This window comes from Cydia amplana, chromosome 5 (genome assembly GCF_948474715.1).
Source record: "Cydia amplana chromosome 5, ilCydAmpl1.1, whole genome shotgun sequence".
Lineage (NCBI taxonomy): Eukaryota > Metazoa > Arthropoda > Insecta > Lepidoptera > Tortricidae > Cydia > Cydia amplana.
Genome location: NC_086073.1, coordinates 11930581 through 11957704, shown reverse-complemented (window position 1 = coordinate 11957704; position 27124 = coordinate 11930581). Strand labels below are relative to the sequence as shown.

Genomic DNA, 27124 nt, shown 5'->3' with positions numbered 1-27124 from the left:
AAACTCCAATGTAAAGTAAAATAGTACACTAGTTGCTTTTGGCTCGACATTCGTGTATTACTTTAGAGTTTCTGCTGACCTGGATGTCAGTATTGATTTTTTTAGATGCCACTTTTTAATAAGTACTGATCTATCTACTTACTGTGACGATCAGCCACAACCGAATCAAGCCGGCCCGGCTTTATGCCCTCTTCTATGTAACAATTCATCAGTTTATGAAAAATAAAGAAAGCCTTTACGAGATGGTATGGCGAAACATATTTTATTGTGTTTTCTTTTATGACTAGTTAGCATACAGTTTCACAACTGTACGAATTCGTTTGAATTATTATTATATACGTTGGTATAGGCACATAATCCTCTTCGAAAAAGTACCTAATAAAAATATACAAGAGCATAAAAAACAAAATGACACGTGATTCGTTGGCTCTCGATATCTTGACTATTATAAGTGAATTTTATATCGACCACATTAAAGGAAATCAATAAACGCAATATTGGCATGGTAAGTAATAGGTACCGGATACTCACCAGCTTATATCATAATAAATGTAAATAACTCTTCATACTTATGCCGTCACAATGCTACGGTTAAACTTTTAAGTCTGGTTTATAAAGTTGAATTGTAGCCCACGTATTTACTTATTTAGCTGCACTGCGGGTTTCAAACAGCTTGCAAGTTAGATAGCACTTATTCTAAAATTAGAGTGAAGGCTCTTAGGCGTGGTGGGACTTGGTTTAGACCGCTGTTTGAGACTTGTTAGAATTTAATTACTTTTGACCTTGAATTTCAAATTAAGTAGTTTTAGGCGAGTTACCTATGACGATGACCGTATTAAACATTGAAAACAAACTGCATTAGAATTTATCTCAATTTTTTTCTAATTTTATCTTTTCCGGTAGGTATACCTACTTAAAACAATATTTTATTAAAAATATTATCGTTCACCTAAACTCTCCTTTTTGCTTTTACTCAAAAACTCAGAAAATGGCTTATTGATAAAACTTTTTATACCTACTGTTATGTATTTCTTCGACATTGACAAATGTTATGTCGATAATAATTTATTTTCTAATGTTGGCGTGTATTTTTTAAGAATATAATGAATAAATCGTATAAGTATTCTATGGTGTGCAATGCCGATGGCTTTCTAAAAAGTCTAATAAAATAGGTGCCTTTAAAAAACTATTTTCATAGAATGATAAAGTAAATATTTAAAAATATTTGGTCCGAAAATAAAGAAAAAGGTACCTAAATAATCACGCACATGATATGTATGACGACATCATCATTAATCGGACACTTTATTACTCTAACTGTCACAGTCAATTTAGTGTCTTGCTAAAACGATACTTAGTTGGTTTTAATTAGAACTAATTGGTGATATGACCTAAAGAAACATTTATCTTTGAACTACAAACGCTTGAATAAGTGTTACTGCTAAATATACTTAGGTTAATTTAGAATAATTCTTAATTGCTAGTTAACGTTTAAGTAGATTATTTCAACGATACAAATCTTAGTGACACGTAAATCTTTTAAGAAAAGAAAATCACATTGATATTACTTATAAATCTTATAATCAGATCCGTACATTACCTTCCGATAAGATAGTATGTACAAAAAATAAAAAATGTTCGTATATTATTGTTCGGTATTTTCTAAGCTAGTACCAATTCGAAAGTCAACCTGTTCCTTACATTCTGTTCTAAAAAGGCCAGCGTTTGCTTACGTTACGCGAAAGCGAGCTCTGAATAATCTACGAATTTAGTATGTTTGCCGGTTCGGATGCTGCGACTGTAGACGGCACGTTCCGAGCGCCACGATTTACAGCCGGCCTGATCCAAAATATCGTAAACTTCACTTAGATTAACGACCATTGTCCACCATCAATAGTTTCCCTTTTTTATTTGACCATTTTTTCGTTAATATGATATTCTTATTATGTAAGCACACGTATATACGTCAACGTTATCAATAAATTACAAAAGTAGTAAAGTATATTTCTTTTATTATAATGACACACATATGTTCTACTACCTTCTGCCCGCGACTCCGTCCGCGTGGCATGATGATGATGATTGATAAAAACTATCCCATTTCCTTTCCGGCCTCAATTACTTATCTCTATAACAAATTTCATCAAAATCGGTTCAGTTTAAGTGTAACAGACAGACAGAGTTTACTTTCGCATTTATAAATAATATTAGTACCTAGGTAGGGAATGTGTCAACACTTGTTGGTAATCTTTTTATTTGAAAAGTATTTTAGTATTAAATATGAACTGTAGGCATTAATTAAAGGTAAGTACACCTCTTCCAAATAGTTTTCATCTAACAAAGAATGTGAAAAATGATGAGGCTTTGATATGAATGCCTTTTACCTAACCCCTGGCGGTCCTGCGAGTCGCCGATACCCTGAAGGATTTCTGCGAATATTTATAAGCTATAATAGAAATGCCTCTATTCATATTCGAACTATAACCCCGAAAGGTACGTTCACATTACGAAACATTTCAAATTAATACAGCCAAGGTATATTTGGTTCACACAAATATCGAATAACATATGTATATTTAGTTATTATCTTTGATAGAAATGGGAGGGAATAAAGATTTGGAAGTCGGTCCTTTATTTACCTATTCACTTTGACATGTTTGCGGTTAAATATAATATATTTGGTGATCAAATTTAGGTTTACTTGAAAATTTCGGTAACTATTTATTCGACTGAATTCACTGCAATACCGCTGGTCGCTATTTACCTATTTTCTGTCAAGTAATGCTTTATCGCAGTGAGAATGAACACACTTTTTTAGCTTTCCACCCCTTAACTTACTTTACGTAGGTAAACTCGTCTCAAATATGTGTATTTGTGAACATTAAAAATACATTAACTGTACTTATGTTAACATTTATAGCTCGGGTTTAAAGTTATGTTCATTCTGGACATATATACTATGAAGTAAAAAAAATGGACAGATTACGTGAATTAGTTTACCATGCTTTGCCAATTTGCTTTACGTTGTACCTAAGCATAAATGTTTTTAAGAAGATTTTTCTTGTTATTATTTCAAATAGTAAGGAATGGGGAGAAGGGTTGGGGGAAGGGATGGATAGGACGTAAGTACCTACATGAATACAAGAAGTATATATCAAAAGTGGAATATAATACGACTGACATTATTTAGCAACTTATTATTCGGGATTGAACCAAAGTTAAATCGGGCGAAGCCGCGTCAGGTGAAACCAACCGATGTTAATGTTTATAGCGTAGCCTCAAATTTTGCCCCTCAACACTTTGCATTTCTTTAACTCAGCAAAACACTGTGGCGCCTAATTTGCATAGTTTTGATTTAAGAGCTTTCGGAGTGTACATTAGAAATACCTTTCATGTAATAATATTTTAATTCATACAACTAGGGAACAAATCAAATTATTTTATGAAATATTACGATTTTTTAAGCAGTCACACGGCCGCTTCTACATACAAACATAGTCCCCATTTTCCTCTCTGGATATTGACATTCTTGTAAATATTTTACATAATTTGATGTATATTAATTTTGAAATGCGTCTATTATAATAATTAGAAATTCGAAAATAATCAAACGTAGGGGCATAATTGTGGTTGATATACAACAAATTACGTCAAAACATTTTCAATAATGATAATATCCAGAGAGGAAAATGAGGCCTACGTTTGGATGTAAAGGTGATTTCGCGCGGGCCCTCCACAATCGTCTTAAATATCCTCCGATAAGATATATGAACATTTCCAGGCTATTTTGTGTACCTACTCGACGCAACACAAGAGCGGAAACAATGAGCGACCGCCGAACGCACCTTTAATTGGCGGTTCCGTTCCCACCGACCCTGCGACTCGCGCACCCCGTACGGCACATTCTTTAAACATTTAAAGATGACCCGCAGCCCGCCATTAACAGGTAGTTATAATGGACGTAAAAGCCGTTGCGCAAACAACACATAGGTAATTGTTAGGCATGATTACTAGCTAAGTTGTTAAAAACTATGTACTTTATTAACAACTTGACAACTACCTACTTATACTATTTAAATATTACGCGCGTCGTGTCCAGTTTTTACATTAATCAATCCGTGATTATTTTAGAGTCCTTATACCTACTTATTTAATACTTATTAACCAGGCCAAAGCAAAATAAATAAACTCACAAGTCAGGTAAACACTCAAAGTTTTTCGATATCACAGGATATCATCGCTCGTTGAACATAGAGCACGCACCTCAACAAGGCTTACAAAAGATTCACAAAGTACCTACACCTACAGGCAAACTACTTTCGAAATCAATAACATTTCATGTGCTCCGCTTGGTCGCCTATGTAAATACCAGCCGGAGGACACTTAGGGTACTTTTGATCAATCAGAATTCGTTCAAAGATGACACCGGATTGTCGGTTGACATAAATTATGTTATTCAGCACAAAGTATTAAAATTTTTGTACTTGCCGGTACATCCTTGCGATGTTATGCAAGGGAACTGGAATTGTACGTCTTGTTTCATGAGGATATGATTAAACATTCCCTACAGCGACTCTGACAGCTCATAAATGATTTCAGAGGCCTTCTTATAATATGTAATATACATACATTTGTGTACCTACACAATGTATACAATGTGTTCACACACAATTTATGCGATACTTGGAATAAAGAAAGTATGCTAAAATATGAATTTAATAAAACATTTTATCCAGTATTCTAATATGCCTATTACTTATATAATATACATACATACTTACTTCCACTCCACGTTTTAATTCTTGAACTAAGTATTGGTCAATACAACAGTTTATCTTTTTGTAATTCATGATTATTATTTTCACTCTAAAATGCTTTAGAAAAAAGTAATAACTAGTTACATCTCGGCCTTTCTTTTTATTCCGTTTAAAGTGCTTGCGGATTCTAAAGTGCCCATAGCTTGTCTTTCAAAAGTTTACCCCGGCGTCCCTTTTCATATCTCTGCTTCAATTTCGCAGTGCAATTTATATGCACTTTGTAGCGGTGGGCGTTCAAAAGCACCTCGCAGCCGGAGCGTTTATTCGAGGAGAGTGCTACTGTTAAACGCCGTTTTTTCTGCTGAAGAAGCATCTTGATGACGGCGTTCATAGTTAATGAGCAGCCAGTATCCGGCGGTGTTACAGCGCAAATTGCCCGCTCTTTAGAGGCTCGCGTTTGCCAACTTGGTTGAAGCCGGTGTAGCGTGAAAGACGCTTCCGACCGTGCGTTATTGTTTACTGCCGGAATGACTTCCTTTTGCTGGTGCACCTAGAGACCGCCAAGTTGTTGCACTGCTGAAAGCTATCTTTTACCCTTGGCGAACAAATATCCATTAATACAGAGCGAAATGGCATATCGCTTTATGAGATATCTAGGTTCTCTGCCTAGCTTACAACTGTTTGCATTGAATGTACCGTATCCACAAGTTTATAGTACCTACGTTCGTTTATAGTTAGAATATGCAACAGTTTAATCGTTAAACTTTTCCTACTCTAAGAAAATAAACTAAATACAAATATACATATATATAATTATTGTGGTATCATTATGATATAAGTACGTTTTTTTCAGAAGTTATTTTTTATGAATAATCAATATGATGATTCCTAGGCTACTATTGAACCTTGTCATAATTATCCAATTTGTTTATCTTCTACGACAGTGGTTATTGAGTGATGTATGTCATATAACTGTTCTAGTAGTTAAAGCGACAAGGATCTAGGAATCAATTGGTTGACTACAAAAGTTCAGAAATCCGACGAGCATTTTAATAACTAGCAGAGTCGATTGCGAATTGGAGGCCGATTCGAACTTACATTCCGATATAAAAATGATACGATAATGATATGATATGATATGGTATGATTTATTTATCTCACAATATACAACTTAAAATTACACATGATAGATTGTCAGGGATTTATATTGTTATTGTCAGTTGTGAATGATATCGAGAATAATAACAAAATGGCATTACATGTTTTGTAATCAAAATGTAAGTTCGAATTTGCCTCTTGCACTTTTAAATTTATACTTCCTTCCAAGTTGTGATTTGAATCTGTTAACAAGCACAAATTCAGTTAAAAAGAACAAACATTTAAATTGAGAGATCGTACTATTTTTAAACAGACGCTTGTCGCTGAAAACTAATAATACATACATATACTGAAGTGGTGCCAAGTAGACAATTCTAATGGCTCCTCTACACGATGGGCCAACGCAGGCCACTCCAAGGGACGCATTTATGCGTTAGAGGGAGCAAGTGATATTGCTATCTCATTCTACCGCATGGCTGCGTCCCTTGGAGTGGCCGGCGTTGGCCCATCGTGTAGAGGAGCCATAACCTGGGCTAAGGTTAAGTTTAGCGAAACTACGGAGTAAACTGTCTGGATTTGTTGTATTTTTTGTGATTAAATGCCATCTTATAATATTTCACTAATGGCCATAAAACATTATCTGGGTCATTCCCTGAGAATATGTCTGTGGTTGCGTCTAATTGCCACGCCAACTAGCCCGCAGACATATTTTTCGAAAATGTGTTTCTATTGGAGTAGCATTACCGCCTAATACTCGTAGCGTCTGTGTTTATACATATAAGCCGCCATCGTTAGGTATAATTGCACAAAACCATTAAAGTAATGAAATTTGTACAAGAAGCCTTATTGCTCGACTTACCTACCTACGTTGAACAGGACAAATTGATACCTAGCTAAATTACACAAAATAAGGCATGGAATGAATGCTAACACTATAAATGTTACTTCTAGAGAGTGCCTATTTATTTCAAGTAATCATCAGTGTTACATTTTTTATTAATAACTTGTTTCTGCCCGCGACTTCGTCTGCATGGAATAATGATGATTGTCTACCCTATGTCCGTCCCTGGGCCTCATTTAATCTCCTGACCAAATTTGATCTAAATCAGTTCGGCGGTTTAAGCGTGAAGTGGTAACAGACCGACAAGCAGACAGACAGAGTTTATTTCGCGTTTATAATATTAGTTTTATTGAATTGAAGATTATTATTATTCATAAATAGACCGGTTATATATATAGACAATTCAAATAAGTAAATTATACATGTAATTAAAATATTGTGACATTTATGACCCTAAGTATATATGTAACCGTAAAAACCGCACCGCGTTTTAAATTCAAACGCATTTTCCCTAGTTAAAACCAGTTTTCGCAAAGTGCCTTGGTGAAAACTAAATATTTAGTTAGTGAAAAATTTCACTAATTATTCAAAATAAATTAATTTCAGTTAAAACTAGTTCTGACTAGGGAAATCGCGTTTCCACTAGAACAGACTAGAGAAAAACAAGCTTTTTTATGTTAATTATGTGCATCGTCTATTGAAAACTAATTTTAACCGAGGCCTTACGGAAAACTAGTTTTAACTATGAAAATACCTACGGCATACTATATATCGGTAAAAGTTGAAATCGAACAATGATATAAAAGCAACATTAAACGTTTTAAAAAGAAATAGGCACTTAAGTAAAAATTGTAAAGGCACAGTTAGCTATGTTATGTGGGCAGTGTTGCATTAATGTGTCATACAAGGCAACATCATATATGAACCTTGCGCCTTCCGTGTCGTTACACTTCATGTTGAATAACTTTCTTTGCTGTTTTCAAAACTACTTCAATTGTATTGCCTCACTTGATGACTTCGACATCAAGTGATTAATGTATTTTCAATTATGGCAATTGAACACAGTGCGCATGCGACGAAATTTATTATTAGAAGGACGTTAAACGAGATCACACGGTTATACTGACCGCTTAGAGACGGACTATACTGAGTTGAGTTGTTGTGATCTTGAGTGATTAATAAGTATTATACTATTTAGTACTTATTAGTGTGTGTGAAGCAAAAGTGATAGCGTATGTACGAAACGGTTCGTATTTAAGCTATGGAAAGATGAGTGGCGATAGTCGTAAAACTGGCAAGTATCTCTTTTACGTACTTATTTATTGCGACTAAGAGCTGTAAAATAATTGGCATCTTCCACTGAAGGGATTTAAGTTAAAGCATTTTCATAAAGCCACTAATATCGTGTGTGTTTGAAGCGTATCTTTTGTTAAGTATATTTTAGTGCCCTTATTGGTGCATAGCATTAGTTTGCAAAATGTGAACAACCAATTAAACTCAAACAAATGAGAAAAATTTAGAATTTTATTTTTAATGAACGGTGGCTTACAAATACATAAATAATATGACCACTTTATGTGAATTTGGGACGCCCTCAGTGAAAACTGTCAATAGATGTCGATATGATTAAGGCATATTTTATTTGTTCACATGTTACACATAACACGACAATATCTGGGTGACCGAGCTTCGCTCGGAAAACATATAAAAACTCGAAAATGCGCGTTTTCCCAGAGATAACACCTAGCTAGATCGATTTTTCGCCCCCGAAAACCCCCATATAGCAAATTTCATCAAAATCGTTAGAGCCGTTTCCGAGATCCTATTATATATATATATATATATATAAATAAACAAGAATTGCTCGTTTAAAGGTATTAGATAGATAGATACCTATTTCTTGATGAATGATGAACTAGCTAGTAATCAAAAGTTTCTTGACTTTTGGTAAATTGGTGATTCATAAAGAGCAGGTTCTCAAACCCTCACGAGTAGAGCAGGAGGCACAAGTTTGCAAGATCTTTGGCGTTATGCACATCTGCTAACGAATGCCATTAGACCCGCTTTAGTTAATGGCGTAAAGTACGTCTAATAGGGGTGCGATTATAATTTCAGAATCTATATTCTGTATCACAAGAACTTACCCGAAGTGTTTCTGGAATGTTCAATTTTCATAAAAGCCAACGCTAAGTTAGACAACAAAAGATAAAAAAATAAAATGAATATGCACAAGTAATTTCCGGTTCCTACATAAACCTACACCGATAATAAGTAGCTGTTTGTGAAATTAATGCTCATAATATAAATTGACCCATACAACCTTCAAATTATGAGACCTGGAGCCCGATTCAGATTTAAGAACTTGTTATGTTTTTGAACTGGTTTTGGTACGACCTTGACGATCGTCTTGGTGATTGGCGCGCAACTTACACACGACTTTCACTTCATTTCGCATGTCGCACCAATAAGTGCGCGATCTTCAAGATCGTATCAAAATAAGATCAAAACGGTAACAAAATGTTAAATCTGAATCGGGTTCCTTAGCATTATGTACTAACTATTAACTAGAACATACATAAACAACTCTTTCATGCAAATAATCATTTTGTTATGCGTCAATGTTGAGATGTCTTAGATATATATTTACTACATCAAATAAAAAGAATAACTTGCAGGCAAACGAAACGTCAATGTAACGCGGAGTAATAACGCGACATGTTTTGAGATGGAACGCTCCAAAACGTGAGTAAGTATTAATTTGTATTATATTTACAAATGTATTAAATAGTATTAACAGATTTAATTCCTTACGATTGCAAAAATGATAATTATACACTAATCATATTTCTCAAATATTTATTATCGTTTATTTAATTAGGTTCCCGTTTAGTGTAATTTCTTGTGGTGTATCTTGATGTAACTAGACATTGTATAATTTATTTATTTGTATAATGTTATATAATATAAGTACTTACATAGGAGTGGGCATATTAACAATGCAAGTAAAGGAGGCTCTGGGATGCTAGTCAATGCGGCCCCTTCTGTTACGGAGCTGAAACAATACCTGGGTGTTTTTATATGCGGTAAGTACTTTACATATTTCAATGTTTTTTGTAACAGAAGACTTTTGTCATAAAATGTATAACAGTTGAAAGCAATATGCCATGCCTTTTTTTAGAGTTGCGTAGTCAACTAGGAACCCTTATAATTTCCGTCCTTCCGCGGCTTTGGTCTGTGATCGTTAGTGCTTTCTAGCTGCAATTTCTCATGGTTACATACATCATGCATGGCGACCGACAGGTAAAATAAAAACTTGAAAAAAAAAATTTTTTAGGGTACGTACATCTTTTTTTTTTTTTTTCATTTTAAGCCATTGGTGTGGGGTATCGTTTGATAGGTCTTTTAAACCGAATACGAGTAAGTATCCAACAACCAATTTTTGGGTTAGCTTATTCTGACAGAATTGTAACTACGGAACTCTACACTCAGCATGGCCCGACATGCTCGTGGCCGATTTATTTCGTATTTGTAATTGATTTCATACGTCTGATACGCTGAAAAAATATTAGGTACATTATTATAATGATGTAGCAAATTTATATAAATATTAGTATAATATAAAACCGTGATTGATCAGACGAGATTAGATTAGGATCAACAGACAATCAACTTCTTATAATGAACTATAAAACATATGGAAATACAATCAGTATGTAATGTAATGTAATAATTAGTGATCGTTTTTTGTCCCCTGTAGGAATGTTGGAATAAACCTAGTGCAATAACAGAAACATCCAGAATTTTTTGTAGCAAAAATATCTCCAGTGACGGCGTGAGTAGAATGTATACTAAATGAAATATTTCAGGAGTGACATTGTGGGGGAGCTCGTGGTTTTTATTGCGAGATGCCGTGCTCCCTAGCGGGTATCTGTTCAAGATGGCTAGCGTGGTGGCGGCGGGGTACATCACTGGCCACACTCTGGAGAGATACACCACCCTGAACCCCGTCGTAGGAATGACATTAATCGGCGCATTGTATAGAAACTTGGGAACGGAGAACTATTTACAAAATCCTGCCGCGGATGCATTGGATTATCATTTAAGGTAAGGTGAACCCTACACGCAAGATCCATATTGTGATCCGTCAAATTGACGGATTACGATATTTATTGACGTGTAGGGTAGTGTATTGACGGATCACAATATTTCGCTGGATTTCTGGAAATGCTTGTGATCTGATCCTAGATCCTGGATCGTGATATTTATCTTGCGCGTAGTGTCGCGTTTGATAATTATCGCGTACCTGCCTCGTACAAAGAACGCTTCGTACTGACGCGATCCGTATTGATGGTGTAGGGTGTGCTGTTATCCGGCCCAAGATACATAATAAATATCATGATAATTATCACAATATTTATTGACGTGTAGGGTTCGCCTAGGTTGAAGGAATACATACGTACCTACATAAGAATGAAAATGATAAACTTATTAATGGACTTTGAATATAATCACAATTTGTACACAGTAAGCTTACTCATCCCGACATTTTTATTCATACCTACCCAATTATATTTTCTTCGGATTTATTTACGGCAGGAAAACAATTCCACTTTAGGGAATAGGTACTTAAGAGCGCTAATTAAAATTCTAATCAACAAAAGTACTTTTCATTTCCCCATAAAACAATAGAACAGGTTTTATTTTCTCGAATGCTTAAACAATTAATTGGGATCTCGATAACCGCCGGTAGGAATCAATTTTCGGGGTTTATGCTGCTAGAGTAAGAGTGCTTCAGGAGATTCTTTTGTTTCAGGCGGATTTATCCCGTGATTATCTTGTCGAAGGGGCCTCTCAGCTGGAACTGGGAATATATTAAATATAATTCGGTAAAAGTTTTCTCATTGGCAACCCTGCCCTGGATCGTAGAGTGTTTGTCTACGGCCGTCTTTGCCCATGTGCTTCTCAAATATCCTTGGTATTGGGGTGAGTTCGCGTGTAAAGGAAATACAAACAATTTAGCTACTTAATACTTCTACTATATTTTGTATGTATCTAAATATATACGACAAATTATCCTGTGTTAAAACTAATTCATATAAGGGCAACCTTCAAACTTGAGATGATAGTTTACGTAGTCGTTTTTACTTTTAGAGAATTAATTGTGTGCTGTGCTCAATCTGGAATGGTCGCATAGGGTAGTCCCTATGCGACCATTCCATTGTCGTAGTAATCAGTACCTACTTAAAAGTTTAACAAAAAGTAATATTAAATGCCTACAGTGGCATATTGCGCACAATAATTTTAACCTCGGTGTGAATGATTTTTAAGACTTTCTCAGAAGTCGGATAGATTCGTCAATCGATTATAGGCAATATTTATTTAAAAAAAAAACACAGATCAAATTAAATCGAATGCTCTCTTCTAGGTCTCCACCTAGGTGCCATATTATCGTCTGTATCTCCAGCTGTAATAGTACCCACTGCCATGGCATTTCACGGGCGAGGCTTAGGTACTAAGAACCAGGTGGCGAGTCTCGTGGCCAATGCGGGTGGACTGGACACCGCCGTCACTGAAGGAGTTTTTGGCGTCATAAATAGTGCCATATTCGTCGCATCCCCTCTGGCATACAGAGTTGTAAAGGTGATGTATAAAATGAAAGGAATTTATAAGTAACTCAATGATTTAAATAAGAAATGAATGAATAAGACCAGCTCATTTCCCTAACTTTCTAAAGTATAGTCCCATTCGGAAGAAAGCATAAAAATTGGCATGCATGTAGGTTTTTATTATTTTAACAATTTCTGAATTAATTTTCAAACTTTACTGCAATTGCATAAGAGCCAGTTGGACGTACATTTACCTTACAAATAAAATAAACGTTTTGCATTTTATCGTTAAGAATTTTTCTTTGTTTCAGGCGCTGCTAGCCATATTAGTTGGTATAGTACTAGGCGTATTTTGGGGTATTCTGGTGGATTGGCTGCCGGACCAGAAAGATGTTTACGCACCAACCATCCGTAGTTTGTTAATTTTCACCGGAGGTCTTCTACTCAGCTACGTTGGAGGATATATTGGATGGGGCGGCACGTGTAAGTATCTGCGGATATTCATATATTATCCGACTTAATAACTCTTATGAGAGAGGCAGGGCAAAGTTGTTCGTGTGCATTACGTATATGTATACGATCCACCATTTTTGTTAAGAGACCAATTTAAACCATAACATATTTAGTTTCTATACAGGATGTAAAAAATAATGGGCCCTGGAGGGAAAGTGCCTTCAAACCTTAAGTTAGCTCATTTTGCGTAAAAAGAAACATACTGTAATTTTTTAAAGGAAACATAGGTAACTGCATTCAAAGATTTTTTAAATTCTCGACCGGGCATCGAACCGACTAAAATTAAAAGAAAAACACTCGCTATTTTATTCCACAGTCGATACAGATCATTAGGTCTTACACTCGCCTATTGACCCTATTGTATAAATTATCCGTAAAATCGAATAGATTAGATTAGATTTCTTTAATTAACGATAAAAATTACACTATAAATTTGCCTCAATGTCAAAATTATATTTACTTATCTTCTTATCATGATCGTCAAACATTACATAAGTACTAAAAAATATAAAATAAATTAAATTAAATATCTAAGTATTCCAAGAATAATTTGAATTGTAATAGATTTGTAAAGGCTAAAACAAATTCGTGCTCTGAATTTAACAGTAAATGTAGATGGCACTTTGGGGTTCCGTTTATTATGCGGTAACTCAAAGTTGACGGCTGACAATTCAGTGATAATGACATCAGCCATCTACAGAGCAAATATCCAAATTCGAATACCTTACCCTTACCACCACAGACTTGTCATTTTCGCGCTCGCGCTTGACAGACAGCTGAAGTGTGCGAAAGGGAAGCCATCACGTATATGAACATCGCACGAGTGCGAAAGAGTTAGACTACAAATGAGAAAGCGTGACCATTTTTGAGTTTGACGACGGCCGCGGACGGCCAAGAGCGTATCACCGTAATTTTCAATTTGAAAAATATACACAAATTCGGAAGAAAACTATTTGATAAAGTAATACAATGAAGATAGTGTCTTGTAGTGTACCGGATTTCAGTATCACGGGGCCAAATAAACCTAGCAAATACTCATTTCAGAGGAATAATGATATTCCGAGCGAAATTTTCTTAACGATATTTTGTCAAATTAACAGCATAAAAAGTGTAAGAAGCCGGTTTATACAGTTGATTATAAGTTTTTCTTCCTTTGTGTGCTAATATTTTATCATATTACTCAATAATTTAAAATATATTGTGTAAAAACATAAACTGTTACTTTACGCTAGGGCTTGACAAAATGTTCAGATGACAGTATCAATAACTTGTCGGTATATTAAAAGCTATGTAATCATTTCTTCACAAGACATAACTAAGATATTAACCTTTATAACCGACTTCAAATAATAACGATTGTTATACCATTTTGAAGGTGCAGGTGTTTAGCAGTAAATTTAAACTTCACTTTCCAACACAGTAAGAGTTAGACTAAGATAAGGCTGTAACGATTTTGATAGCGCACGCAGTGCAGCGGGCTCAGCACGGTTCCATTTTTATCGACTATCACTATGCCCGTCACTTTCGCATTTACATACTTGTTAGAACGTGACAGACATGGTGATAAACGATAAAAATGCGACCGTGCTACTAGGGCAGGTGTTATTTTTAGAGATGCCGCGAATATTCGGCTACTATTCGGTATTCGGCCTATTCGGACACTTTGCCGAATATTCGGTATTAGGCCGAATGTTGCTTACTATTCGGCCGAATACCGAATATCTGTTGCACCTACTTAAAAAGAAAAATTGCACAATAAAAATAACCAAAAACTATGTAGGAATATTTATAATGTGTTCTTGGAAAGTTGGTAAATACGAGGACCCTTTTTTGAGCATTTCTTGATTAAAAAACATTTCATTTTTATCATGAGTCTGTTTTGTTTGACTCTATTCATTAATGCTTTTCAACAAAAATATATCTTAGCTGGTCATCTAACGTTGAGCTTTGTTAGCGATCAGGTTTCATAATAATTGTGACTCAAAATGTTCGCATGTCATGCCGAATATTCGGTATTCGGCCGAGAGAGGGGCCGAATATTCGGTATTCGTTATTCGGCCAAAACCACTATTCGGGGCATCTCTAGTTTATTTTATACATCATAATGTCGTAGAATTTTAACGTTTAAAATAATACATTTGAAAAAGTAGTCGATAAAGCAATCAAACACCGACAGATTATTAATATGTTGTAACATGACATCACTATTTTTGATCTCACATAGACAATTTACGCACACACTTGCATTTCATTTTTGGTCGCACTTTTGAAGATTGACAGTTGTTCTTGTCTATTCTTATTCTATGCTTACCACTTTATTTCTTATAAACTGAAATAGATCTTATATTAAACAAAAAAACCGGCCAAGTGCGAGTCGGACTCGCGCACGGAGGGTTCCGCACCATCAACAAAAAATAGAGCAAAACAAGCAAAAAACGGTCACCCATCCAAGTACTGACCCCGCCCGACGTTGCTTAACTCCGGTCAAAAATCACGTTTGTTGTATGGGAGCCCCACTTAAATCTTTATTTTATTCTGTTTTTAGTATTTGTTGTTATAGCGGCAACAGAAATACATCATCTGTGAAAATGTCAACTGTCTAACTATCACGGTTCGTGAGATACAGCCTGGTGACAGACGGACGGACGGACGGACGGACGGACGGACAGCGGAGTCTTAGTAATAGGGTCCCGTTTTTACCCTTTGGGTACGGAACCCTAAAAAGTGACGAAGTCCTTCAGTGGTGAAGGCCGGATAAAAATATTTAATAAAATAATTTTATTTGTTGTGTATTTTATTGAAGTGAAAACTTCTTTAGCGGCGCTGTCCACTTTTTGTGATGGGGAAAAAATGTTAAACTCGTAACAGGTGTCACGTAACCGTAAGACGGACACGTGACCTGATCGAAAAGCTGTTACTTCAGTGTATTAATATAACTCGAGTACTAACAGTGATGTGCTTAGGGGTTTCAAGTAATGCGACAGAATAACGCTAGATGGCGTTAACCTCAATTATACATAGTGATGCAGACATTTTGCAATAGTGATTGAGTTTTCACTTCTGCCAGCACTCCCTGAGTGCAACCCGTTGTTTTTTTTTGTTAATTTATTTACTCCCTCAATTTTAGTAAAATATCATATTCATAACTTACATAAAAATATAGTGGCGTTGTAAACCGTTAAAATTGTTACATAAAGACAATCGTGCTAAGTATCGCACGAAGACGAAGAGCCACTTTAATAATTAGTCAGCCTTCATTTCAATCGAATTCAATCAAGAGTATTAGGTACGCCAGGAATGAAGCGTTAATAACCTCGTTCCGCCCAAGAAAAAAATGCAGGATAAGCCAAACGCGTAGTGAGATGATACATGTATGTGCATGTATGCAGTGTTGGCCGAAACGTTAACGCAATTGTCAATTTTTGTCCATTTTCCATTATAAATTGAGCCGTAAACTGTGACCGTCCGTTACGGTTTACGGTTCAATTTGTACTGGTTAATGGTCAATTGCAATTAACTTTCGGCCAACACTGCATGTATGTATGCCGTAACGGCCCACACATTTGAATATTTTTTTAAGAGTTACAAGAACATAGCCACCGGCATAGAATCGAATTGACGCTCTCACTTTAAAATGACACGGCCGAAGGGAGAGAGTGCCTATTCGCACGTGTATCGTACAACGTTTTACAGTAGGTACCTATGGCCCTTTAAAGGGTGTATGTGCCTTTGAAAAATTGCCCCCAGAGCTTTAAGTTCGAAGCTATAATTAAACGATGCCTTTTAAGAAGCTAATACTTGCACAACATTTCAACCCCCTCCGACCCCCTGGGGGTCCGCAATATCCGATAAACCCCAAAACTATTTTATTTTTTTCCTCCGAATCTATGAGACGGATGAATCCCCATTTTATTTCTTAACAGCGTGCATTTTCTAAGTTGTTTCAATTATTTGCGGCTATTATAGGTACTGGTTCCATCCTGTATAGTTATAGTATACACCTACGTAATCCGCAAGATAACTGCATCTAACCACTTTCCTTGCGCCCGAGGGCTAAAAGGATACCGACGTCGCAATCATCTTTCTAGAAATAAAAAGAAAAGGCCGCTCCAAGTTACTATCTACTTAAATGTATTAGATACCCTTCTAAGTATGTACTGATATGGGCTAGAAAGGAATAATAAAAACTATATGACATAAAATTCGTAAAAAGATCGGTAAAAAGTGGAACATTATAAACAAAGCCTTTATTTTATGGTTTACTTCAGTACATCGAGATGCACAGCGAGTACACGTTCGATGATCTCTGTTTCGCCCTATGGTTTACTGGTAGAGAATGCCATTTTTACTTATTTTTATTGCAATAAAAAAAATCCATGGACTTGCAGGCGTCCATAGGCTACGTTGACTGCTTACCATCAGGCGGGCCGTATGCGTGTTTGCCACCGACGTGGTAATAAAAAAAATGGGCATACCTATACTTAAGTCTAGAGATAGGGAATAATGCAAAATTATGATACCATTTATTGACAATAAAAAAAAATTACTGACAGACTAAGTACAGACTAACCCCCTTATTCATAAAACTTTACGAGACTGAATTAGTTAAATTGTGTTTTATCCCTTTCATACAAATACACGAGACAAAATGACAGATGAAGACAAAGGATTCATAGCTAGGCTTGCAACATTACGCTTATGAAATGGAGCTTCGGAGTAAAAATTTGGTTAATAGTTTTTTTCTACTACCGTACTTTTATTTGTCATTTAAAGGGTCGTGCACACACCTTTAAACCCCTATCTTATAGTTGTCAAGACAAGTCTTTAGTCTATTCCCCAGAAAAGTATTTGTGCATACACGCAGTATCTTTTTGGTACTTTTACGATACTTCGTGTAATCACCACTTAAAAAATATTGTATGAAATGTTACCAACCTAATTTTAATTGTCATCTCTGACATATGAGTACTAACTAGTAGAAACAATAAAATTGCTTCAGAAGTCAGAAACGCGCATGTGACACCCGTAATATAGCAAGATCCATAGACTACGAACACCGCTTAGCGTTGCTTGTTAGTCTCCATAGGCTACTGTGGCCAAAATCGAGAAAAAAACTGTCCAAAATTGTAATTTAACTAAGAGCAAGTACCAGGGCCTCATGAGCTACAAGAAGGTGTCGCTGACCAACCGGTCGTGGGGCGCGGGGCGCGGTGGTCGGGTCGCGTATCTTAGCTGTATACTTTTGGTTTGTTTACCTACATATATGTCCTATATGATTCCACTTGTTTAAAGTATTATTTTTGTTGAATGAGAAATATTTTTTTCAAAGTGCTTGGTCGTAGAAAAAGTATTGTATGCAACGTTGTTTAACTGAGTCAAAAAATACTCGTGGCGTCTTTATTAACAATTTTCGGCTCCGCCTCAAATTGTTACTCACGCCACTCGCCTTTTTTGACCCCTCTTAAACAACGGTTACATAAAAATACTATAACGGTTTGGTTGCTAGTTAGATTATAACTCTCTTCGACTTTCTCTTTGCCTCATAGGTACTTTTCTTCTCTCTCAACCCTGTGCCTAGACGCAACACGATCTTAACATTTCGAACGCGCAAATTTATTGATTTGCTCTGGCTGTAGAATGAACTCTTTGCCGATGTTTTGGTAAGATACTGCATGTACAGGAAGTTCAGATACTAAAAACCATTAAAAAAAACAACGGGTTGCACTCAGGGAGTGCCGGCAGAAGTGAAAACTCAATGACTAGTGCAAAATGCAGTATAATTGAATTGAGGTTAACGCCATCTAGCGTTATTTCGTCGCATTGCTTGAAACTCCTAAGCACATCACTGTTAGCACTCGAGTTATATTAATACCAGTTAGAGCGAAACTCGCTAGATGGCATTTAAATCAATAAAGAATAACTCAATGACATTACATGTAACAGTTTTTCGATCAGGTCACGTGTCCGTCTTACGGTCACGTCGCTCTCGCGAGTTTAACATTTTTTCCCCACCTCAAAAAGTGCACAACGCCGCTAAAGAAGTTTTCACTTCAAAAAGTTTTTTTACTTTACTTAGTCCTCAATGTACTTTAATAGGTTAAATAAAATTATGAAACTTTGGTGTAAGATCAGGGTAGCCAAATCCGTCAGCGGGGCAAATCCGTCCAACAACATTTGTGGCTATTCTAACAACAGTATGCACTTGCTGACTCGATCGATAAAGCAGAGAGCATATTTAATACCAGTAGTCAAAAACAGATAGCGCTTAGTCGCCAGTAAATGAAAAAAAAAACGCTATTAAAAGTTCAGGTGCGCTCCGAACTCGATATCGAGCTGAGTATGCTGCTCTGTTTTGTGAAGTTGGGATGAGACGATGTAAGTTTGGTCTTAATGAGTATGTTTATTATATTGTTCGATATGTATATTTATCGGTCTCTTTATCCATTTTACGTTATAATCAATTGGTGAGAAACTATGGGTGGTTAAAATTTGTGTTTACAAAATTAGCGAGTGGACAAATCCGTCAATTACGAAAAGGGAAAAATCGTCATGTGCCGGAATTTCCCTATTTCATATATTGCCAACCTTTTTTGATTTGACTCACTTAAGTGTAACTCATATTCATGAGAGGTGATGCGATATTCTTACTGAATTGTAAAATTTATCATATAAATTCGTCGTAGCTTTCGTAGATCAACCTATATCTGTGCTGTATTATTTAAAATTAAAAAGTAAATATTATTTTTAAAGTTTTTAAAAATGTTCATTACCCCTGAATTTAAAAATAGGACGGAATTGCCCCAAAAAAATATATTTGGCAATAAAATCTAAAATGAACTTTAAATTGAGTTCGCTAAGGTTTAGTTTCGATTAAGAGTATAGTGGTATTTGTTCACTTGACGTATATGTTTGTACCTCATGATCCAAGAAAAATCGTTGGTTGACGGAAATGCCCCAAATCCTAGGAAAAATCCGTCAACTGACATGTCTTTAAAAAAAAATCATATTTAAATAACCAGCAGTACTAGCAATTTAATATGAGTACCTTTATATAGCTAAATAAATGCTTAATCTATTACAGCCATCAGGTTTATTAAAAAATAAATATCATCGTAGTTATGACCAGCCAAAGTGAACTTATAAAAAACTATGATGGAAATGCCCTCATTGACCTTACGTTAGTTTTTTTTTAGATCTATTTCAAGGGAATTTCCTTTAGCAATTATTGCAGTTTGATTAATTATTTTAATTAATATAATTAACAAGACACATGCATATTGAGAAATGTATTTGCTATTGCTATTGTATGTGGCGCTGCAGTGTTTTTCTTGCAAATCTAGTCGCCAAGCCTTAACGAGTAATTTTTAATAGATATTGAAATTTAAATGCATGAGATCGAGTGATGACTTAGCACTTCGAGCAAAGTTTAGGAACTAGTACAAGCATCACACGTTCGTTTAAACAAAATACAAAGCTTTTTTTGTGTTAAGGATGATTACATATCATATACCAGATGATTACATACCAGAAAAAAAATACATACAAATATATTACAAACAGGAAAATAAACAGTTTTTTTTTTGTCTCCTGTAAAGTAGCTAAAAAATACATGGCGATTTTTTTGTACGCACCGACGATATCAGCTTTAGAATTATTAGAAGAAAATTTCAGTCTTTTAAATATTCTGTAGCTGGAGTGGCTATCATGGTATGTGCCGTCACCGCCGCAACACGGTGGGATCGGCGCGGCTGGCCAATCAACAACAACCCCGTATCAGAAGTATACAAGCTCCTCTGGCGAATCCTCGAGCCAATGCTCTTCACTCTCAGTGGCTACTATTTAGAGGTAATAATATTCTTTAATAATTAAATATTTTCTAATTATAAATATCCCCTAGATAGATTAACGCTCTTGGTGTTTGTCATTTATAGGGTTCCGTACCCGAAGGTTGGCAATCGGATTTCTATTACTAACCTTACGATGACGTCAGTCCGTCCATCTTTCTGTCTTCCTGTCAGCGAGCTCTATCTCAAGAACAGATATAGATAGTAAAATTATCTCAGAGCGTGTTTTTCTATCTACTGGCTATAACAAAAAAAATAAAAATTAATGAAAAACAAAAGGAAACATTTAACTTATTTTTGTGATAGCGGTACACCGCGAAATTCAGTAAAATGCTGCTATGAAAATCGGTACGATTGATCTTTAGGACATTTGAATCAAATTGACTCGAAGCACCAAAAAAAGGAGAGGCTTTATGACGCCTTTTTTGTATGGAATAAAAAAAAATTTAAACCTATCGTGTGTGGTATTAAACGAAGGGGCTTTCTGAGCCGATTCTAAAAATATATCACATCATTACATTTCAGTCATTGTTTATTATATTGTAAATTTGGTTTGGCATATCGTACAGTATGACTGTTAAACATAAAAACGCGTCATAATTATGATAAAAAAATGAAACTGCACAACAACTAATAAAAGTGTGATGGTATGGAATAATCGGGAAGCGAGTCCGACTAGCACTTGGCCGAGTTTTAATATGTATAGCTTCAAATAAAGATTGCAAAGCCGGTTTTAATTTCTAGTATCTTGCTGATTATTATAGATTTTTCAGTGAAATGGCAATTTTATACGAATCCTTAATTAATAGAGACGCCTGTAGTATGGGGTTTTGCGATATATATCGTTTTTACAATCTGTCTTGTCGTATCCTATCAATGACTATCCGGAGACAAAGTAAAAAAAGCACCCGGGTCGGGTGTTAACACATTATTTGTCCTAGTATCCTTTTTGATAGCAACATAGGGGTATTTGAATATCCACATAGATGCCTACGTAAACAAAGACTATATCCACTAACAAAAAACAAGAATTTGGTGTTGTGTGTATTTAATCTGTAATCACCACCATCTATTGGATCCTATTCGATGGCAGCACAAAACAGAAAAATCACAAATAATTAATTGTATGTTTTGACGGCTCTAGAGATACCTACATTATACTTTTGTGCCTAACTTTATGCATTGTTTAGTATTTACATTAGTTTAGTATTTACAATAACGATTAAACTTTCTAGCTTTCATCTCATCTTCCCATAAACGGCTGAAGCAGCCCAAGAAAAGTGACTCGTAGATTATAGACAGCATATCTGTATTTTTAAAACATGGTTTTTCCAGCAATAAGAACAAATACCGACAAGTACCAACACTTCAAACACCACAACCACATCTCGAAAGCTTGTGAATCTTGTGATGTAGCGTTGCCTTTCTTTGCTCTTAATGGTTCACATTTCCGCTCCATGTGTGAAAATCATTAATCAATACATTAGGTTGAGTTATTTTCGTGCCTTGTTTTTACTATTTTCGTATTTTCAAAGGTGGTCATAATAAAATACGATGTTATTTCAACAAACCTACTTAAACTAGTTTGCGGTTGATCTAATTTTATTATGATATTTGATGCAGGTATCACAAATAACCTTAGAAGAATTCGGGCGAATAGTTGCCTGCATCTTCTTGGCCCTTTTCTTGCGGTTGCTGACGGCATTCCTGGTAGCCCTTGCCGGAGAGCTGTCACTGAAGGAGAGCCTATTCGTGGCGGTCACTTGGATACCCAAAGCCATCGTTGAGGTGATATATTCATTAATATTACTATCACGTATCGCACTTATTAATAGTCGCTCCACCCGCATACTTACTGTATTATGTTGAAATATGTAATTACGTTGAGCATTTCTTTGTTGTGTTTTACGAATTAAGTGATATACGGAATCTATGCTTTCTCATGTTTGATCTATTTTGTACACACATTTTGCTCTATTTGATATCAGTACGATTTTCAAGTTGTAAAGTTTCTTTAGTTTAAGGTGGATTTATATAAGTCCGATGCGATGAAATAAAACTACAATTCCTATTAGTCAACACCCCTGACCTCTGTTTATTTACTGAAGTGAGCGTGATGGTAATAACCATCAACAGGAACGTCGTAGAAAAGTATTTTGCTGCCATACTTTTTTTTTGGCTCTAGACGTCCATTTATAAAATGTAATTCATTCTATGTAATGTGGGATGTGTTGATTTGGTTTAATTATCTCTTTAACTTATTTTCGTTACTAAGAAGTGTCCGTTGGAATCTAATAGGTATATGTATGACATTCTAAGAAATCTTATTAAATTTATCGTATATATAGCATGCTTATCGAATCGTAGGCCAAATTCGGCATGATCCTTTAAAGGGAAGTACAAAGTCCGTATGGTCGTCGAATTCACAAACATCTTTACAAGCCAAAGTCCCAGAAACATAATTATATGACCTTTTTGTCAGCGACTTAGAGACGTGCGTGTAAATATATTTTTGGAGTTTAGTATCAGTGCAAGAATGATTAAAATATCAAAAATGTTGTCGATCCTTTTAAAAACGGCTATGGTATAATATACCTATTAGACACAAAAAGTATAGTTGCTTTCACTTTCCTTCTAAAACATGACGGCATAATGTTCCTATAAATATTTAACAATAATCGGGTGTTTTCAGGAAATCGATCGGCCAATATTTGCATGGTAAACGGTCCGTTAGTTACATGTGAAAGTCATTAATCATAGTCAAGTGATGCCCCGCCTGCTCCCGCCGCCGCCGCGCCAGCCTTGTCACCGTCCTAATATAACTTTTAAGCGATCTTTTTCATTAACTAGTGCGGGATAAACCGCCAAACGGCCAACGGACTTCAATTTAATTCACTTCTAACTTCCTGCTGCCGGGTTTACCCCTTTTTGACCAAGTTTCCTAATTTTTCATATGGTAGGAAGTTTCCTTGGACACGTTTTTTACTAGATAGTGAATTTATAGTATTCATAAGGACGAATAAAAACTTACCTAAAGTAACGGTACCAATCATGAGACATTTTTGATTTTTCACATCACGTAAAATTTCTACCGCTTTATGCGATGAAAATTTGAATGTCCTAAATGTCCTGTTCGTCTTTTATGCTTTCGACGTATTTAATGAATGACACCTAACTTTTCTCCTGACACAGAGAGTATGGCGCCGTTTCTATTCAGACGATAGTGGACGAGCGCTTCTCCATATAAACGTAGTAGGTACCCATTTTCCTCCCTGTGTATTGACATTATAGAAAATATTTTTTCACCACACCAGCTGGTAAGGGCTCTCTTGATTGTTCCAATTTGGAATCTTTCGCTTGCTCGGGTATCAATATTAGCAAATCAAACTATTACACTGGTTGTCGCATTTTCTCTTAATATAGTAATGCTGGATTTTTTTCTGCATGTATCTACAGAAAAAAACAAGCAACGCCAAACTTAAGCCGCTATATGATTCTTGTTTATGAATATTATGATACAATGCTGCGCGTTTAAAAACTCATGTTAAATACTTAACTTATTTTGCACGATTTTTGGCTTACGTCTCATTATTGGTGCCATGTCCATTATGGGCCGTTTTTCAAATTGACTGTTTTAATTTTAATGTATAATGATATAGTCGAGTATAATATAAAATTCATGATTTATTTGGACGTAAAGAATTTTATATGGATGAGACAGTAAGAGTTAAGTACATAAAAAAAGTAATAAGATTCAGCTCATAAAACATATATCTTTGTTTTCATTTAATAGGTATTTAAATTCAAAAAGTAAGTACTTTTAGTAAGCAAACAGAATCTTTCATTATGTCGCTTATACTATTTAAACAAATTTTGTATAAAAGGCCTCAAGTATAACTTAAGTGTATTAAAGATGAGGACGCGTAACTTCAACCGCATTGCGCAGGGTCGAGTAATACAGACTTAAGGCAGCGCCTCGGCGTTATCGTCGCGTTACCCTAAATGCGGCACTCGCTTCTTACTCACAGCTCAGCCATTTACAAAACGTTTTATGCTCATCTGCAAGTACGTCCATAGTATATTTGGCCTTTAAATCCATAACAACTATGCGGCAGTAGAGGCCTGAGACATAGTTATACTGATTTACTTGTGGTGAAACGTTGCCAGTAACAGCTCTGCACTACTTATATCTGTATTTTGCTTAGACAAATTTATATTCATATCGAAACACGTCTTTCTATTTTGGTCACAAAATATTCGATCAAGTTTTTAAGTTCCAAAGTTACTAATTATCTTTGAAATTAAGACGTTGTATTAGATAACTCAATATCGGTTTAACCTTTTGGACGCCAATGACCGATATATCCGCACCGTAGGTTCAACGTCAAAGACCGATTAATCGGTCACAGACCACAGAGTAACATCAACCTACGTGCATATACATAAAGTTCAACTTCAGTTTTGACACTTCAATGATGTGGCGTCTGAGCGACAGCTTTTGTGTTTGACACGGCGTGGAAAAGGTTAAATAGATAGATTATGTGTTGCTCCAATGACAAGGTATCACCAAAAATTAAAATGTTATACCTAATATAATGCTACTGTTTAAATATATATTTTTTCTACTCCAGCACTTAAATGTGTCAATTAAATGACTGACAGTGATATCTAAAGCAATGTCATTTGAATGCTTTGTCTATAGGCTCATAAGATGACTGCTAGCAGTCATCTTATGAGTATAATACAACTGCTTTATTTTTTTTAAAGATACAAGTTCCGATCATCTTGATTGAAAGAGGTATGTTTTCATTTACAATAATAACTCTTTTTTTTTTTAAATAATAACTCAATTTTTTTTAAATAATAACTTTTTTTTTTTAATAATAACTCTTTTTTTTAATAATAACTTTTTTTTTTTTTTTTTTTTTGCTGCAGCTGTCATAGAAAAAGTAATGTATGCAACAGCTCATAATTGGTTCTTAAAATTCTCGGGTCTTTTTTTACAAAACTCGACTACGTCTCGTTTTGTAACTTCGACCCTTGAATTTTAAGAACCCTTATTATATCACTGTTGCATAAACTACTATTTTAAATCTGCAAAACACACTACATATACGAGACTTTTTCTCCACCTATGATAATAAATTTGCGAATCCATTTTTTATCATTCTATGAGGGGATTCTACAGTACCATGAAATGTACACCGTTATTTTAGGTAAGACTTACTAATTGGCAGTTATGCAGTTAACAATTTTATGATGCATTTGATATTGAATAGTGTAGGTCGCTGGTAAATACTATTGTTTGTAATAGGTACTTACTTTAAAAAAACTATTCTTATTCTTACTTGCACCAGTGTTTAAAAAGTCCTTTATAAGTCCTTTATTACTAGTGCGGTAGTGCGCCATGACATAACCAATAAACCCAAGTTACCTAATGCATATTTCTCTAGCGATATAAGGTAATTAAGATTATTTGCATCTTTAAAGACGGTACATGATTCTATTCATATTTAGTTTTGACATTTTTCTTTAGATATTTTAAGGTGAATTTTTATGTTCTTTGCTTATTTAATCTGTAGATATTTTTTTCATACTTCACTTAAAACCCGTATGTTTTAAGAGAAACAAAAACATGTTAGAAATTGTGTAAAACACCAATACAGCATAACCATTTCCAAAGGTTTTTTACGTCTACTTACAGTTAATAGTAGGTATGTGTCAGAATCACTTATTGATTTCCGTATTTAGTTATCAATAATACAAAGTATACGGCAATCGGCCGTAAAAACTCGTTGTATTCTTCCGTTTCCGTGCCTACAGGCTGCTAAAACTCAGATTCAAATATATTATTGTAAATAATGATATGCCCTGAACGATAATATTTTTTCAGGCTGTATTGGTTCGCGTGGCTACAGATTCTCTATGGGAGGATAGCAGCGCCCAAGACAAGAAGATTGCGGAGCAACATTCAAATATCATCATTATTGCAATACTAATAACGTCGACTTTAGGGTCAGGGCTCACGACTCTCTTAGGACCAATTCTACTCTCAAAGGACTCGAGGGTTGCTCCTGAGGGTATCTTTTATTTTTAACTGAATAATGTACCTATCTATCAAACTCTACAACAATAAATATAGTACACTTATTCTATAATGAAACATTCAGTCTATGGATTTTGACGTAATACGCTTTTGTCAGTTTTTTTACTAAGAAATCATGTCAGTATAACTAGTAATACGATTGTTGTAAGACAGAATAAAATAAAAAGTTATTAAGAGCACAAGGGAGTATAAAATACTCCATTGTATAACATTGTCAAATTGTTGTAAAGGTATTAAAATTACTTATCCGTTGTTACAGAGTTACATCCAGCAGACAATCCCTGACGCCGTTTCGGTCCTCGGATCTCATTACAAGAAATACCTCTTCTTTTAATTATCAACCATAGACGTGTCATTTA

General features: G+C 35.2%; 1 protein-coding gene across 2 annotated transcripts; it reads left to right on the top strand.

Annotated features, from left to right (window-relative positions):
• The first annotated feature begins 364 nt into the window (after window positions 1-364).
• On the top strand, window positions 365-27124 carry LOC134648492 (sodium/hydrogen exchanger 9B2-like). Of its 2 annotated transcripts, XM_063503013.1 has the most exons (11): window positions 365-505; window positions 9372-9438; window positions 9676-9779; window positions 10563-10800; window positions 11510-11679; window positions 12122-12336; window positions 12614-12785; window positions 20506-20660; window positions 22283-22447; window positions 26553-26739; window positions 27025-27124. In XM_063503013.1, the coding sequence occupies exons 2-11, from the start codon at window positions 9422-9424 to the stop codon at window positions 27048-27050; spliced, it is 1449 nt and encodes a 482-aa protein (XP_063359083.1). In that variant the 5' UTR covers window positions 365-505; window positions 9372-9421; the 3' UTR covers window positions 27051-27124. The 2 variants fall into 2 exon arrangements, with proteins under 2 accessions (XP_063359083.1, XP_063359084.1); XM_063503014.1 differs by lacking the exon at window positions 365-505 and having other exon boundaries at window positions 9372-9442.